This window comes from Xenopus laevis, chromosome 5S (assembly GCF_017654675.1).
Source record: "Xenopus laevis strain J_2021 chromosome 5S, Xenopus_laevis_v10.1, whole genome shotgun sequence".
In the NCBI taxonomy this organism is placed as follows: domain Eukaryota; kingdom Metazoa; phylum Chordata; class Amphibia; order Anura; family Pipidae; genus Xenopus; species Xenopus laevis.
The window spans coordinates 35,099,089-35,114,961 of NC_054380.1; the positions used below are offsets into that span (position 1 = coordinate 35,099,089).

Genomic DNA, 15,873 nt, shown 5'->3' on the forward strand with positions numbered 1-15,873 from the left:
AATTGAATCGATTTTTATTCAACCGCAGGATTGCCAAATTTGTTGAAAAAACTTCAATCAATTCGTTTTTTAATTTGATGGTCGAATTTCGAAGTTTTTTGGACTTCAAAATTCGACCCCAGATAAATCTGCCATTTAATGTACAATAGGTAAATAAAATTATCAAACTGAGTACAGTTATTTAAATCCTAGTATTCTAGATTCATGAATATCCCATTGTATTTGATCTGGAATATATTCTTCTCATCATTTCCATTCTTCAGATCCAGATCCCTCTGCTCAACAATATGTTATATTTTCACTCTAATGTGCTTCTCGTAGAGTTATATGGACCTTTAATAACCACAGATCTTTAGAAAATCTAGTACTTACCGGTGCTGCTGTTTCTTTTAAAGAATGGTTTATTGCTGGACTTAGACTTTGATGTCAAGTATGTGGAATTTGAGCCTATAGAGCTTGAGGAAAGGGACTTCCCCAAATTATCGGAGCTGACCTTCTTTGTATTGTTAGTTGCTGTTTTACTCCAGTCTGAAAAACAAAGTAAAACTAAGGAAGGGAACCAAGATTATAAAATTATAAAAAGTATGAGTTGAGTATTATTTAAACAAAGCTTCTAACAACTAAAAGTTGTTCTAGAACAATGCTTTTCAAGTTTTCCTATGTTTCTATGCAGTAGGCTGAGTACTTATGTCATACAAAGACTTCTATGGAGGCTTTTGTAAGACAGGAACCCTTCATGAGCTCCAGTTGTTTAATCCTAATTTAGAAAAAAAAACCTCTTAGGGAACATACAATATTCAGCTATAAAGGCGTCTTCATAGATATTTTTTGAAAATTATTTCTAACACAGTAAAATGTATCCTTTAATTTAAAGGGGAACTCCACAAAAACATAACTTGAGCTTTTTGAAAAGTAAACATATATTTCAAGCAACTTTGCAATATACATCAATTAAAAAATATGCAGACTTTTCATGATTTTTAATGGTTTGGAACAGTTCCCTAAGCCTAGCCCCCTGCTCTTCTGCTGATCTCTCTGACTACTTTGCTGAGCTGACTGACTACTGTTACTTTGTATCAACAGCCATCTGTCCTCAGCCTGCATCCTCCAAACCCCACAATTCCACACATGATTTCAATAAGGAACAGAACATAACAGTACAATGCATTGTGGGTTATGTAGTTCCTGCATGCTGTCTTCCCTCCTTCACTGTCAGAATTTAAAATGTTGCAGAAGAAGAGATGAACTGTTAAACAGCTGGATTTCAGCATAGAAAATGCCATTTATTCATACTTTTTGAAGAAACAGGTAACTGTGATGGGTATATTAGGGGTTTCTGTGTTATGTGGGCTCTTAATCAAATTTTTGTTTTGAAGCCGGAGTTCCCCTTTAATTTCAAGATATACTTTGCTATTATTTTATCCCTACAGAAAATGCAACGGCATCATTATATTTTATAGCCATACCCTTAAACTGCAAGTATTTTGGAAAATTGTAAATTTATGCTTTATTCATCCTAGATTATTTTGTGTTTTTATAATACGTAACACATATGGATAAGATTTATTATATATTTATACCAGAATTGTCTGTCAGACGGAGTTTTCCACAGCACAGATGTCGTCTCCACTGTTTCTGTACATTTTCCTTCAACGCACAGTGGAATACAAATATAAATAAACCTACAGTAAAAAAAGAATAGTTTATTTGTAGCAGCAGCGATATACGTATATTGTTTGCATTAAGCTATCATGAAAAGTGTTATTCAAGATGGTATGGGATGAAAAAGAGATGAATAAATATATACTGTAGATGATGGCTAGATACAGTATATAGATAGATGACTGATAGATAAATTGACAGCATTTATATTTCAAGGGCTTCATAACTATTATATAAATGTTGATAGTATTTTATAGCTGAACTCTGCGTAATACAAATGAGTATTGTACTATATTTATGTCATGAAGCATTGTTACCCTTTGTTATCTCTCTATATTTAATTAATTGCCTTACAAAATATGCAATACATGTCTATTCAAAGCAACAATTTTAACTCCCATATCTTCCAATTCTACTAGAACATAAAGCCACTGTTTTCACAAGAAGGACCTCTTTTTTACTACTACTGTACCTTGTAGTGAGTTGAAAATTGTAAACAAATACATGAAAGCAAGATTGACTGGACCCCAAGCAAAAAAAGCAAAACCCCAGGTCATTCCTAGGAGGAAGGTGAGGCTGACAACACTACGCAGGTTTCTCAGAACCTCCTCTCGAATGCTTCGATTAGTTCTTTTTCCGTTTCTTCCACAGATCTGTACCATCACCACAATGAACATGGCTACGTTCATCAGGAACATGATGGCAAAATAGGCAGCACAGGTCACATAGAATACCACATCACTTTTAATCCAGCAGCTGAAAAAGAAAATGATGTTGTCTTCTTGACATACAGAGACTTTTAAAATTCTGTTTTACAGTGACTTTAAGAATTTAAGATTAAAATGCACTTACAATTCATCACCCCCATTTCCTCGACTGTCTTGGCCATAACTGCTACTTCCATAAGCAATATTGCTGTGTGTACTTGCAAGGACCACAGATACAATTATAGCAGGTAAGCCTACAATGCAAAAAATATTTAGGCATCGGTTTGGTTAAAATGCATAGGTATCCTACTTAAATGAGACATATACTAACTGTTTTTACATTTCTTTGATACAACCTTGTCATTCAAGCAATATACTGTATATATATCAAGTTATAAAGGAATGGGTGAGCAGGCCTAGTAGATGCTCATCTATGAGGCTAGTTTGGTGCACACCTAACTGCTTCTTCAGTTGACTCACCAACTACTTGTGTCTGCTTCACTTATGTATAATTTACATGAATATGGTTATGTTCATCAGGACATAGCGCTCTTCTACCAGCAAATGTCCCCAATGTCACCAATATAAAGCCTTTGCCTGATTTATAACACATAGGTTTTATTAAGCAATATACTAAAATAACTGTGCATCTCCATGCAGTTTAAAGTCTGATCAAAATTAATGCTTCTCAGCTAGCAATGCACAACGAGTTGCTTTAATCCTCTTCATCCTACTGTACAAAGTACATTATAGCCCTCTTGCTATATTGATTGTATTGGTCAGAAAATAACTGTAATAACAAGCAATGCTCTACCTAAGGTCCTAAACCTGTTGCTGCTTAACAACTCCCTGCATTCTGCCGTAGCTTAATGAATTGGACAGAATAGCACACACATTCCCCATGGATTGCTCAGCCTACTATATATTTATATTAATTTATTAGGCAGCACAGACTCCAAAAATATAATAATGATAGGATTGAGAAGGGCTGCAGTATAAATTCCATACAACCTGTAAAAGGAGTGCTTATATAACTATACCTTGTAATTTGTACTTACCCCAGCCAATAATGCAGAATTTTAACATATATCTCCGGATGTATGTGTTGAAAACCTTAACCAGAGCAATATACATGTGCACAGCCTCCAGCCCCATCCATGTGAATGTAGCCAGCAGAAAGAAATGCAGCAGGACAGCCACTGTGATGCACAGTTCATTGATGCCAAAGGATGCAATCCAACCATCCAAAAGGAAGAAAAGATTCAGAAAGAGCAATGCAGTACTTAAGTTCATGAGGATCTTGGAGGGGTAATCACGCCTAATTTTTCTAGAAAAAGCAAAACATATATTTATCAACCACTGCTCTAAATGAAAGCAGAGAGGCTGCTTTAACAGACTGGTTTTATATATTACATACTCAAATGCAATATAGGTCAGAAGGGTGGCAGCTGTACAGATTGCAGATATTCCACAGCCAATGTACGTTATAAAGGTAAGAATTCTAGTATTTTGCTGATCGATAATTGGACTTGTCCTTTGGAGATCCTGCAAAGAGGAAATAACATTCTGCATGACAGATCTCACACGCTGAAGTTATCAAAGACATGGCAAAATAAATTTCCTTTAAAACTCCTATATCCCAAATCTATCTCCTCTAGACTACCCTCTAAAACGTGTTAGAGGCAGTTCTTCAATGCTCTATATACATTTAGTACCACAGGGAAAGTCTGCATCTAACCCATGACAAGCAGTCACGTGTTTTATTTCATTGCTCTAACTGCAGCTGGCTGAAAAAGGTTTTAAAAAGTTACTGACTGGTTTTTATGGGTTACTGCCCAGATGCAAATGTGCTGTTTTGATAAATTAATTATACTGCACCATGAAAGAGTATATAAAAAATGGAACTAGGAGGCAGCAGGGATTTCTGAGACAGACTTTTATAAAATACATAAATTCAAGATGAGTGCCTTCATATATATTTTTAACACTATATTAGGACCACAAAAAATTATACAGCAAAGTATCTCTGTCTAACCTTTGTATTATTGATTCTTAACGCTCTGTGATTTTATTGAGTTTGCTTGCATAGGCAATAGTCAATACTTTGTCCCTTGAGCTTCACTTAATTAGATCTCTAGCATTGTGGTTTTATCACCTGTCTGTGATATTGTTCATTAGTATATTTTGATTCTGCAAGTTTATTGGCCTTGTAATATTGATTTAATTTATGGCCTCCAATTTATTGCCACATTTGCAGAATTTCCTGTATTCTGCGGGATAAAGTCATTTAATCACATGTGAAATGAAAGGGCATGTGAAACATAAAAGAATTACATAATGGCAGAAAATGTTAAAGCAACATTCCCATGATTCTAAAGTCATTGGTAAATGTAATTTCTCCTGAGAGCAATTCCTGTCTATCTCTTACCATTGCTTCCTCTGACTTCCCTGACATACTACTGAAACACTACATCAAGGGGCACATTTACTTAGCCTCGACTGAAGGAATAAAAAAATAACTTTGAATTTAAAAAATTTTTTTGGCTACTTCGACCATCGACTACGACTTTGAATCGAACGATTCGAACTAAAAATCGTTTGACTATTCGACCATTCGATAGTCGAAGTACTGTCTCTTTAAAAAAAACTTCGACCCCCCCACTTCGCCACCTAAAAACTACCGAACCTCAATGTTAGCCTATGGGGAAGGTCCCCATAGGCTTTCTATGCTTTTTTTGGTCGAAGAAAAATCGTTCGATCGATGGATTAAAATCAAACGTTTGTACCTTAGATCGTTCGATTGAACGAACTGCTGTAAATCCTTCGACTTCGATATTCGAAGTCGAAGGATTTAACTTCGAGGGTCGAATATCGAGGGTAAATTAACCCTCGGTATTCGACCCTAAGTAAATCTGCCCCTAATTGTCAACACTCCTCCAACAAAGACTCCAGTTCCCACAATGCCTTGCATGTTCCATTATTAACATAACAAATTGAATAACAGAAGCATGCAAGGCACAGTGGGAACTAGAGGCCTGGCTAGATGAGAGCTAATTTCTACTTCATTGATCATTTACTTCATTAACGTAGTTTTGAAAAGCTTTGAACAGACAGAAGCTGCTGCCAATTACAATTTAATTCACAAATAACTTTAATATGACTACAAACGTTTAATTAATGTATAGTGAAAATGGAGTCCAACAACCAGATGCAACCTTTTTTTGACATCATGAGCCCACCCAAAACTACACTCATCCAGTTATCTGACTAATTGTGTAAGGACCCTGATCTATAGATGACCATGTGCATGACCACACTGTACAATATCGAGCTTCCCATTTTCTATAGTGAAAGCTTTCCCTTGCATCTTTTTTTTTAAATGTCCTGTTTTATTGCACACATGCTGCTCTGGCATCAGTTAGAAATACAGGTATGGGGCCTTTTATCCAGAATGCTTGGGACCTGGTGTTTTCTGTATTTTACCGTTATTTGGATCTTAATATCTTATATCTACTAAAAAGTAATTTAAACATTAATTAAACCCAAAGGATTGTGCTGCCCCAAATAGGGATTAATTATATCTTAGTTAGGATTCAGTGCAAGGTTTTGTTTTCTCGTTGCAGAGAAAAAGTAAATCCTTTTTAAAAATTGAAATGATTTGATTAAAATTGAATCTAAGGGAGATGGCCATCTCATAATTTGGAGCTCTTTCTGGATAACAGGTCTTTGCATAACGGATCCCAAACCTGTACATAGTTTTTTTTTGCACACATTTAAAATAAAAAGTAACAGGGTAGGTAGGTAGTTTCACATACCTAGGAACAGCACCCATACCACTGCCAAGCTCAGCAGATTCATCCTCGTGTATTAATTTGGAAATGTCAGTCTTACTTACCATCAATATTCCAAAATGTGTGAGGTGGTTGCACAAACAGACTGTTTCATGCACACTGGATTCCTTTTTAAGCACAGTGCAGCCATATGTGTTCCAGCCACCTTTACCATCTGTGCAAATGTAAAATTCGACAGAAGGTCAAAAGTCAAAAGGCTGAACAGAAAAATACTAATGTTACAAGATTTTAAACACAAATAAATAAATAAATGTGTCAGTGTCATTTCTATTTTCTCGATCATCAGTATGACATTTAGGAAAAAAGGCAAACTAAGGGTAGAACAAATTACTTGCCCTACTACAAGGGGCTAACAAGCCAATGCCGTCCTGCAAGCCTTAAGCTCCATCTCTAGTTATGTGTTTATGCAAACTCCTTGCTACTGTTAAAAGTCCACATAGCACAATATGTTATGTATGCAATGTTCTTCTGCAGAGACCCTGGATTGAAGCTTTTGCAACTGGTACTGGATTACAGTGTTTACTGCATGTTAAATTAAATAACGCAAAGTTTATTTTCTTGTCTTCATGAAACACTCAGCAAAGCATTCCTTTCAACACCGACCCCCTTTCACTGGGCTCTGCAATCTCTCTGTGAGGACTTTACGTAGGAAATGATTTAGTCTCACCTCACTGCTGGTGAATTTACATCTGTTATAATGCACTTAGTATAATATGCCTGACAGCAGAGGCAGCCAACTGTCAGTGGGACTGAATAATACGTTAAAGAGAATCTAATGGAAAGTAGCTAATGCTAAAATGTTCTGCTTCTGCTTGGAAAAACACTCACGCAAAAAACATTCAATTAAAACGAAAGATTCCAAATGTTATAGGTGTGTACTGGTAATTAATGAAGATTTAGAAAAAAAGAAACAAAACAGAAAGAAATTAAATTCAAACTTACTGTTCCTTTCTGTGTCCCAGAAAACACAGGTTTTTTCTCGATTTGTCTAAGAAAGAGGAGTAAAAATACAATAAAATGATGAATGCTTTTAAGTAGTAAGGGATGTCCACCTAAAAAAATGGAATTCTTTCCAATACACAGTTATTAAAAAATGTCAACAGTTATTAAAAAATGTCAACTGAAAGCAGTATCTGGCTATTTATACAGTCTGATTATTATGTGCTGATTATGATTCCTGAAACAATGTAGTAGAAGCCGGCTGATTAACAGACCTGGAGGAGAACTGACTCCTGCAGTATTATTTCCTGAGTCAAAACAAGAGAACATAAAGGTACAAACAAATACTGCTTGCAATGACACAACATCACTACAAAAAGCTTTTCTAAAACAGCCTTTTTGACTAGTTGGTGGTTTTATGATTTTTTATGGTTTTAGTGTTATTTCACTTGCTGTTTTAAGCCAGTGATATCTAAACAATGTTCTCTTACCCCCTGTGCTTTGTGCTTGACTATAATTTTGACTGGATCCGCAAGGTTCTTTATAGTAATATTTCCAATGCTGCATGATACAACATAGCTGATGAGCGTCTGGTCCCCTGAGGTAATTTGGGAATCCTGTGAAACAAAGAAAGAAATATACATCAGCTTCAAGCTGCTATGAATGTGCAATTGACTTTGGATTTTGAAATTAGCGTAGTTACGTCCCTTCGCCATAGCGCAACTTCGCCTGGCGTAAGGGTTACGAAGTAGCGCTAGAGTAGGTCCACTTCGCTAGCGAATTTATGCCAGCACCCGTTAAATAATTTGCTTATTTCTTTGACTTTCCATACAAAAAACAGAACTATTTCAGCTTTCAACGGAAGCATTTATCATCTTGTGAAAAACGGCAGTGATTTCCCTTTCATTATCCGTTTTCCTCCAGTTGATTGCTTGAATTGCTGGCTGCTATCTTGAATGAGTTGTCCCTATCTGAGCTATGTGAAAGTTGTTGAAGACAACATGGGAAAATAATACCCAGAGCATGCAATTTATGTATCTGCAATACTAAAAGTACTCTAGTTGCTGTCTTCCTACTTGAATTTCCTACTTGGGGTTGTTAACCTTCCAAACCCTTTTTCAGTTCAGTTGTTTTCAGATTGCTCCATAAACAAAGACTTTTTTCAATTGCATTCCATCTTTTATTTTTTACTGTTTTCCTCTAAAATTTAAGATTCATTTTCCTGTCTCTAGTGTTTCAGTCTGGCAGCTGAGTAATCCAGGAGTAGTCTGAACTGTATTTGCCTTTCATGAAACTCAGGGATTCTACTCAGCAGGGACAAAGATAACTAAATGTATCAATTTAAAAAAGTTAAAGCGTCAACGACCCCCCCCCCCCTCCCAGAGCTGCTTTAGAAGGTGAAAATGTAAACTTTACACTTCAAAAATGGTCACAAATTGAAAATAGAAAGTAATTAGAAGTTTTTATTTCTGGTGAACAAACTGAAACCAACTGAACTGAAAAAGGTGTTGAAAGGTGAACAACCCCTTTGTCTATCTTCCATGTCATCCAAAACAAATAGCTTTGGCAATGGCTCTCATCTTCCAAGCTTCAAAGACCTTATCTTCGACACAGGTATCTGAAATTGCCAAACTCATAAAAAATAAGAGAACTTGTTTGACATGAAATAAGGTGGAAAGAAGATGGAAACTTTTGTAAAGTGTGGCAATTTTTTTCTGTGTCATACAAAACAAATGGCATATACCCAAGCCAATAATAGTAGGGTGGGTGCAGAAATACATAGAAACAAACCCACCATGAACACAATATGCACAAAAGGTCACCATAAAACACTAGTTTCTAGTTGACAGAAAAACAAAATCTAGTTGACGGCAAAACAAAATAAAAAAAGGCACCTGTTTTAGAGGTAGAAATGCTTTTAAATTTTGGCTATGGCAGAGGATCCCTGCTAAAATTTGGCAAGACAAAGTAAAGCCCATTTGTTCTGGAGGAAACAAAAAAAATGCAAGAAAATAAACTCTCCCTCAGGTTTTACCTTTCCAAGGAGGAAGGTGCTGGGAGGGAAGGGCGTCGGCAGCAGTTTGTAATCGGGTAATTGCTAGTAGGCCTTTCAGGTAGCAACCCCAGTGAGCATAAGACACCCCAGTCTAACAGTAATTGCATACCTTTGGTTTACAGCAGAATACTAATTAACTGTTACATATTTTGGGCAGAATTTTAACACTTTTTTAATATCAAATGTAGAAAAACATTATTGCTATTCTTTATATATACAGTACTAACATGTTTTACACAGTGCTTTACAGAGGTTATTCATTATTCAGTCTTATACAAGTCGAAATTGAGTACTGATATTTTCCTGTGTCTAAACTAAACAAAGCCCGATGAGTATTAACTAAAATGTAATGAGATCACTTCCTTTAGGATAACGCTTATCTCTTATCAAACTTTTTCTGGAAGAAGAGGTATGTGGGAAAACCAATATCAAACTTAATGGGGGTATTTATCAAAGTCCGTATTTATCTCAGTATATTCTATTTTCCGGGCAATTCCGATTCCCCGAATGGACCTTATTTATGAAGAAAAAAGCCCGAAAAAATAGGGTCGGGCAAACTTTAGCTATTTCCCCGAAAACTCTGAATTGTTCGAATATTTGCACAAAAACTATGATTTTTTTCGTAGTTTTTTGCACAGAAACCACAAACTCATCGGATATCAGTATGGACATCAGCGCAGACACTTGGACCTTCCCCACTGACTTATACAGGACCTCAAGAGCTTTTAGATGCCGGGGTTTGGGATACGGAGGTTTTAGACCATCGGACTTTAATAAATCTCGAAAAATTTGTAGTTTTTTTTCCTCTGAAAACTACGAATTATTCGAGGTTCGGATATTCGGAGCTTGATAAATAACCCCCATAGTATCATTAGCACAGAATGTGTTTCCAGCAGTCTTTTTGCAATTTCCAGATCATGTCAAGTATCTCTTTATAAATGGATGCAGCTACACTACTAATTTGTAGTATCACAAACGTGCCCTATACCGTTCATTCATGTGTTTGACTGCTACTGTTGCAGATTTATCTACAACTCTACAAATACTATACAACCTGTCAATTGAAAACAATTTAGAAAATAAAAAAGACTGGTGATGGGATGAATATGTTATTTATATTTGGATTTTATATTTTAAATAAACATTGATACAACACATTTTGTGACCAAAAATGGTCCAATGCCCCAGTGAGGGTATTTTTTAATTTTACTGACCTGAAAAAGTCCAGACTTATTGAAGAAAGTAAACTGAGCTCTTGAAACTGTGTAGAAATCACTTTCACTTAAATTCGACAACAGACTTGAGGGTAAAACAACAGAAGCCAATGAACTGTTTTGGGAATTCTCCATGTTAATCTGTGGAATATCAAATATAGGTGATTGGTTGGTGGAGCTCTATAAAATTAGCCTTAGTAGCTTAATTCTTTATTTGTGTGTTATTCTTGTTTTTGTCAATGAAACTGGCATTTTCTAAAGAATATATGGCTGTTAAATTGATTATCCAATAAGAAAACTAAATCTATTTTTGTTTTGCACATATTTGCAGCTGAATCAGTCTATTAGCCACAGCCTTACTTTACTGCATCATTTTTCTGTAAAGCCTTATTAGGACAATGAAGTACTAGAACAAAATAACCAGACAAATCCATCTACAGAGTTGTACAATCTGGTGAAGTCACATACTGTATTTTTCATAATGTCCAGAAAACAACTCTAATTATAAACACTGTGAGAGACTATTCTGTGTTAGACATCCAGTTCAAATAAAATTCTTGAGCGGAGTCCTGCTGATGGTCACTCTCCTGGATCAGTTCCCTTCTCAAATATGTAATACATTCTTTCAGTAAATGCTTCCTTTTTGTTACCAATAAAATGCGTATTAGCTTATCCAGCTTCCCTAGAAACAATATAGAAGGGAAGCAATTTCTGGGTACAAATCCACAGCAAACGTTGGAGAAAACACTGACCTTAGTTTTATATACAGGTTTTATGTTTAAAAACTCTGGATGTTGAGCTCTGTATAGTAGACTTGATTATTCTTCCACAAGTAAATCATACGGTTATTCACTTTTTTGATAACTATACTGAGCTAATGTATTAATCAGATTGTAAGCTCTATAGGCAGGGACCTCCTTCCTCTTGTCTCTTTAACACTTAGCACTTATTCTTTAATGTAACTGTAGTTTGCATTTTTTGTATTTATAACTTTAATGACTGTTCTATTATTTTTTATAGTTCTGCTGTACAGCTCTGCATGCAGAAGTAGCGCAACATAATTACTAATATAAATACATTCACATCACATGGATACTAGTGGGTCTTATCTCTACCTTATATATTCAGAAGTGCAATGAAGTTTACACTATATACTGTACCTCAAACTCTGAACTGCTGGTATTGGATCCAACACTAAAAACTGAACCAGTGTATGAGGTAGAATTCATTCTTGAGACTCCTAAAGCCAAGTTTGGTGACAAAATACTGACAGATGACCCTGTGAATTGGACCTTCAATGCCAAGGTTTCAATTGTTTTGAGGGCGCTGAAATGTGCAAAAACACAAAGAAACAAATATATTTTTATTTATAAAAATTATTTGGCATAAACTTGATTTGAAAGTTCCTTTTCAACATTTGGAAAAAAAACAGAGCCTTTCTTTTAAACACTCCACTACTTGGAAATCCCTTGGTAAAATATTCTGCATATCACATCTGCACTTAAATAATACATATTAAAGAAAGATATGCATGTCTTGGTGTATGCATATGAATTGGAAAATATATCTTTTTCCTGACAAAGGTTACAACATGGAACCGAAACGTTGGATTAAATAAACCTTGATTTAGACTAATCTTTTTTTGTTTTTAGTTGCTATATTCCTTGGTGGGTCGGCACCCGATGTTACACATTTTATATTAACATATATATATATATATATATATATATATATATATATATATATATATATATATATATATATATATATATATATAGGTTGTGGCCGCACTATACCCCTGATTCAAGGGCCTGGGTGCTCAGTCAAGTTATTGTTTATCCAATGTTTCAAAATGGACCCGCACTCCACCTTCTTTAAAATGTGCAAAAAAAATTTATTGTTACAACAGCATCCAACGTTTCGATCCCCATTGGGGTCTTTATCATCCTTGAAACGTTGGATGCACCAGTGATGTTGTAACAATAAAAAAATTTGAAGCATTATATATATATATATATTTGATTTGAGTTTTTAATAAAAAGACCCCTTAATGTTTAAAGAACAATTACAAGTACTTACTCAGAAGAGGATTTAGCCAGTAAATCATCTGGACTGCTTAGTAAATTAGAGAAAACATTTACTACAGTTGAGCCAAGGCTGGCACTGATATTGGCATCATTGACTATTTGTTTTAGTTTTTGAACAACTTGGTCTACTTTCTCTGAAGTCAGGACCTGGCCATTTCCAGTAATATTCAGAAGTCCATTTGCAACATTTTCTGCATCTTCTGTACCGGTGGAATCTGTGAATTTGAAAAGAAAGTACATACTAAGTTTATTATTGTGATGTATCCAAGGTAATATGGTTATTCTCTTCCAATAAAGCACTGCCACTTACCTGTGCAATTATCTGTAGTTGGAATTTCCCAATAGGAACTATAATTGTGTAAGCCAACTGAACTACAAAAGAAGGAAAATGGTTCATAAAATGTATTTTTATTATGCTACATAATAATAAGCCTGACAGCAAACTATTTCTGTATTCACATAATACTAAATGAGGAAAGACATATTGTCAAATGCAACTATCTGCCTTTGACATGATTTGAACATACAGACCACAATATAATTTGTTTAGAAAAGGTACACTCAATCACTTATAAACACTATCGCCAGTATATTTACTGCAGCATATAAATAATATTTCACATGTACCAGTGCCATAATTTCTATGGATATGGATATAAACAACATCTTGAATTTTCTTAGCTTTCTGTAGTCCAGGATTATTAGTTATTTATGTTAAACTGTATTAAATTACTAGTTCTTCCCCATTTTATTACACCAATTCTTAACTACTTTCTACTTACCATTTTCTTGATGCATTAAATGCACTGTTCTTTGGGCAGGGGATTATTTGAAGCATGGTGGGCCTTGTACTTGGCCAGAAGTATGAAGATGGATATTCTTCAGCCATACATGGTTCTGAAACAAATGTATTTTCTCTTTAATTTTCTTCCTTCTACTTGTGATATTAATCTATTTTCACATATTTTGGTGCTGTGCTGTGCTGGCTTAATAAGTGTTTGAATAGCAATAAAGATTGCAGCTTCCAAAATATCAATTTATTTATAAGTGTTGTGAGCAGCATGATTCAAATTTGCCAATCTATCTAGAAGATCAAGCTAAAACATATCATACTCCTAACAGCCTAAACATATAGTTTTACAACCCATATTTAAAGTGCTTATTATAAGGCGTCCTGGCTGTCCTCCGCGCGTCCAAGATGGCGGCGCCCAGAAGAGGCCATGCGGCCGTCAGCATGACGCCGGTGTTTTCGTACAGCGTATTAACGCTGGCGCTTCTTTGGAAGCTGGCGTCCAAAACGTGCAGACACTGGCGCACATTCTGGCGCACGTCCTGTGAAGTCATCTAACATGTTTTGGTGCGAAAATCCACCTATTTAAGGACGCCAGAAGGTTCTCTCAGCGCCCGAGTATAGGTTCTTCTATCTAGAGTTCCTGGGTGTTTTCTAAATATTGATTCTTGATTCTCGACCTTTGCCTGAAACCTCGACCATGATATCTTGCTGCCTGGACCGACCTTTGCCTGAACTGACGATTCTTCTGCCTAATCCATTGTACCGCGAACTGTGTTTGCCTAATTGCTTCCTCCTTGGTCCGCACTCCAAATTGTGCCTTGAGGCCCTGACACTTATAAACAGCAGCAGCTACAAACCATGTTCAAAGATGAAGGGCAAACTCTGAATTACTGATAAATATTTGTATACACATCGTATAGCATAAATATGTATGATATGTATACTGTATATAGTTATGGTTATGGTCACTGAACTAAACTGGCTAAACTCCATTAAAGTAAGTAATAATTATTACATACAGTTTATTAAAATATAGATCATACTCAACCCAATACTTACCAACTGAATAGACACTGACTGCCTGAAGACTCAATCCATCCCCTATGCTGTCATTATTTTGTAACAGTTTGTCATAAATAGTTTTTGTTTCCAGGACAACGTTATTGCTGTTGTTATACACCAAAAGAGCCCAGACATCAAAGCTGCAAAACAGACATTATTACATTATTCAGAGGTTATACAAAGGTTAGCTGTAAGATTTACACAGATGTAATATGTAAATAAGACTAACTTTACAGTTTTGCCCTTCCTGTCTATAGTGCTAAGATTTAACTCCCTAAAGTTTGAGAGGAAATGGGTGGTTACATGGCTACAAAGATCAGATGGATTGTTTATGGAAAATAAAATGGCAGAATTGGGTCCAATAAACATGTTTAAACAGTGCTCTTCCTCAGGGACAAAAAACCCTGTCTATATATATATGGCTGCTACTACGCACTGCAGCATGCTGAATAGCTCCCAACTGAAGGCCATGTATATATGCAGTCATATCCCCACTGTATTGCCCCTTATATTTCAGGCACTCAGTTTCACGTTATACACTAACTAATGTAAATCTGCTTTGCACAGGTTTGTGGTGTACTTACCGTAAAATCTAGTAGAAATGTTGCATTGTAGGACAAAAATCTAGCTGATTGTGATGACTTTTTTGTATTTTGCACTTAAAGGAAAACTATACCCCCAAAATGAATACAACTGCACCCAGGGGCATATTTCAAGATGCTGCACCTCTAGTCCCCCCACCTCTTGCACCCAACCTCCCCCACTCGCACCCAACTACCCCACACTTGCAGTCCCCCAACCTCCCCCCACTCACAATCCTTGCTCCAACCTGCTTCCCCAAGCACATATTAATCTCTTCCACTGGGGACTGGGTGGGCTGGAGATTTAAAACACTATCACAATATGTCTCCTACCCCCCCCCCTTCTGTTTTTACTGCCCTAGGTCTTCGTGGCCTGCCCACAAATACCAACATTTGTGCCACGAGCATTGCCCATTTGCAACCAAAATAACACTGGAATTCTGGAGAAAATGCTGCTTTGTGGGGGGAAAAACATGGTTATTGCCCTCAGAATTGCACTTTGCTCACTACACTTGCGGACACATGTGCACTGTAGCCATTTGCCCACTAGACTAACAATTGCATTCACAGAATGTGGGAGAAGTATGGCCCCCATTACTTTCTGTCAGGTGGGGAGTCACTGACCAATTCAACCAGCTATATTCTGCTTATTACACACAAAGCTCTGTATGCTATGTATGACACGCGAGTACCTTTTATTGCTGATATCCCTGGCACGTCTTTTATGGCTCTGCTGCATACTGTATGAGAAAGAAATACACGTTTATTTAATAAGGGGAACTTTTTTGTATGCATCACAATACTTTTTTTTCATCTCTGTCATGATTTAATAACGTTGACCACTCTAATAAGATTGCACAGAACATTTTCATAAAGCATTCATACCTTAAATAAATAAATTACATAAATGGAATATCTTAT

General features: G+C 36.0%; 1 protein-coding gene across 8 annotated transcripts in view; it reads right to left on the bottom strand.

The window, feature by feature from the left end:
* Positions 1-15,873, bottom strand: part of LOC108717815 (adhesion G-protein coupled receptor G6) — a 104,913-nt gene that overhangs the window by 6,453 nt on the left and 82,587 nt on the right. For all 8 annotated transcript variants that reach the window (XM_041564405.1, XM_041564404.1, XM_018265175.2 and 5 more), the window contains 16 exons: positions 15,645-15,692; positions 14,369-14,511; positions 13,299-13,413; positions 12,827-12,888; positions 12,509-12,731; positions 11,590-11,755; positions 10,430-10,570; positions 7,651-7,776; positions 7,163-7,208; positions 6,265-6,374; positions 3,787-3,914; positions 3,428-3,696; positions 2,515-2,623; positions 2,135-2,418; positions 1,581-1,682; positions 373-528 (listed from right to left, as the gene is read on the bottom strand). In XM_041564405.1, the coding sequence (XP_041420339.1) occupies positions 373-528; positions 1,581-1,682; positions 2,135-2,418; positions 2,515-2,623; positions 3,428-3,696; positions 3,787-3,914; positions 6,265-6,374; positions 7,163-7,208; positions 7,651-7,776; positions 10,430-10,570; positions 11,590-11,755; positions 12,509-12,731; positions 12,827-12,888; positions 13,299-13,413; positions 14,369-14,511; positions 15,645-15,692 (2,228 nt within the window). The remainder of the gene's footprint in view (positions 1-372; positions 529-1,580; positions 1,683-2,134; positions 2,419-2,514; positions 2,624-3,427; positions 3,697-3,786; positions 3,915-6,264; positions 6,375-7,162; positions 7,209-7,650; positions 7,777-10,429; positions 10,571-11,589; positions 11,756-12,508; positions 12,732-12,826; positions 12,889-13,298; positions 13,414-14,368; positions 14,512-15,644; positions 15,693-15,873) is intronic.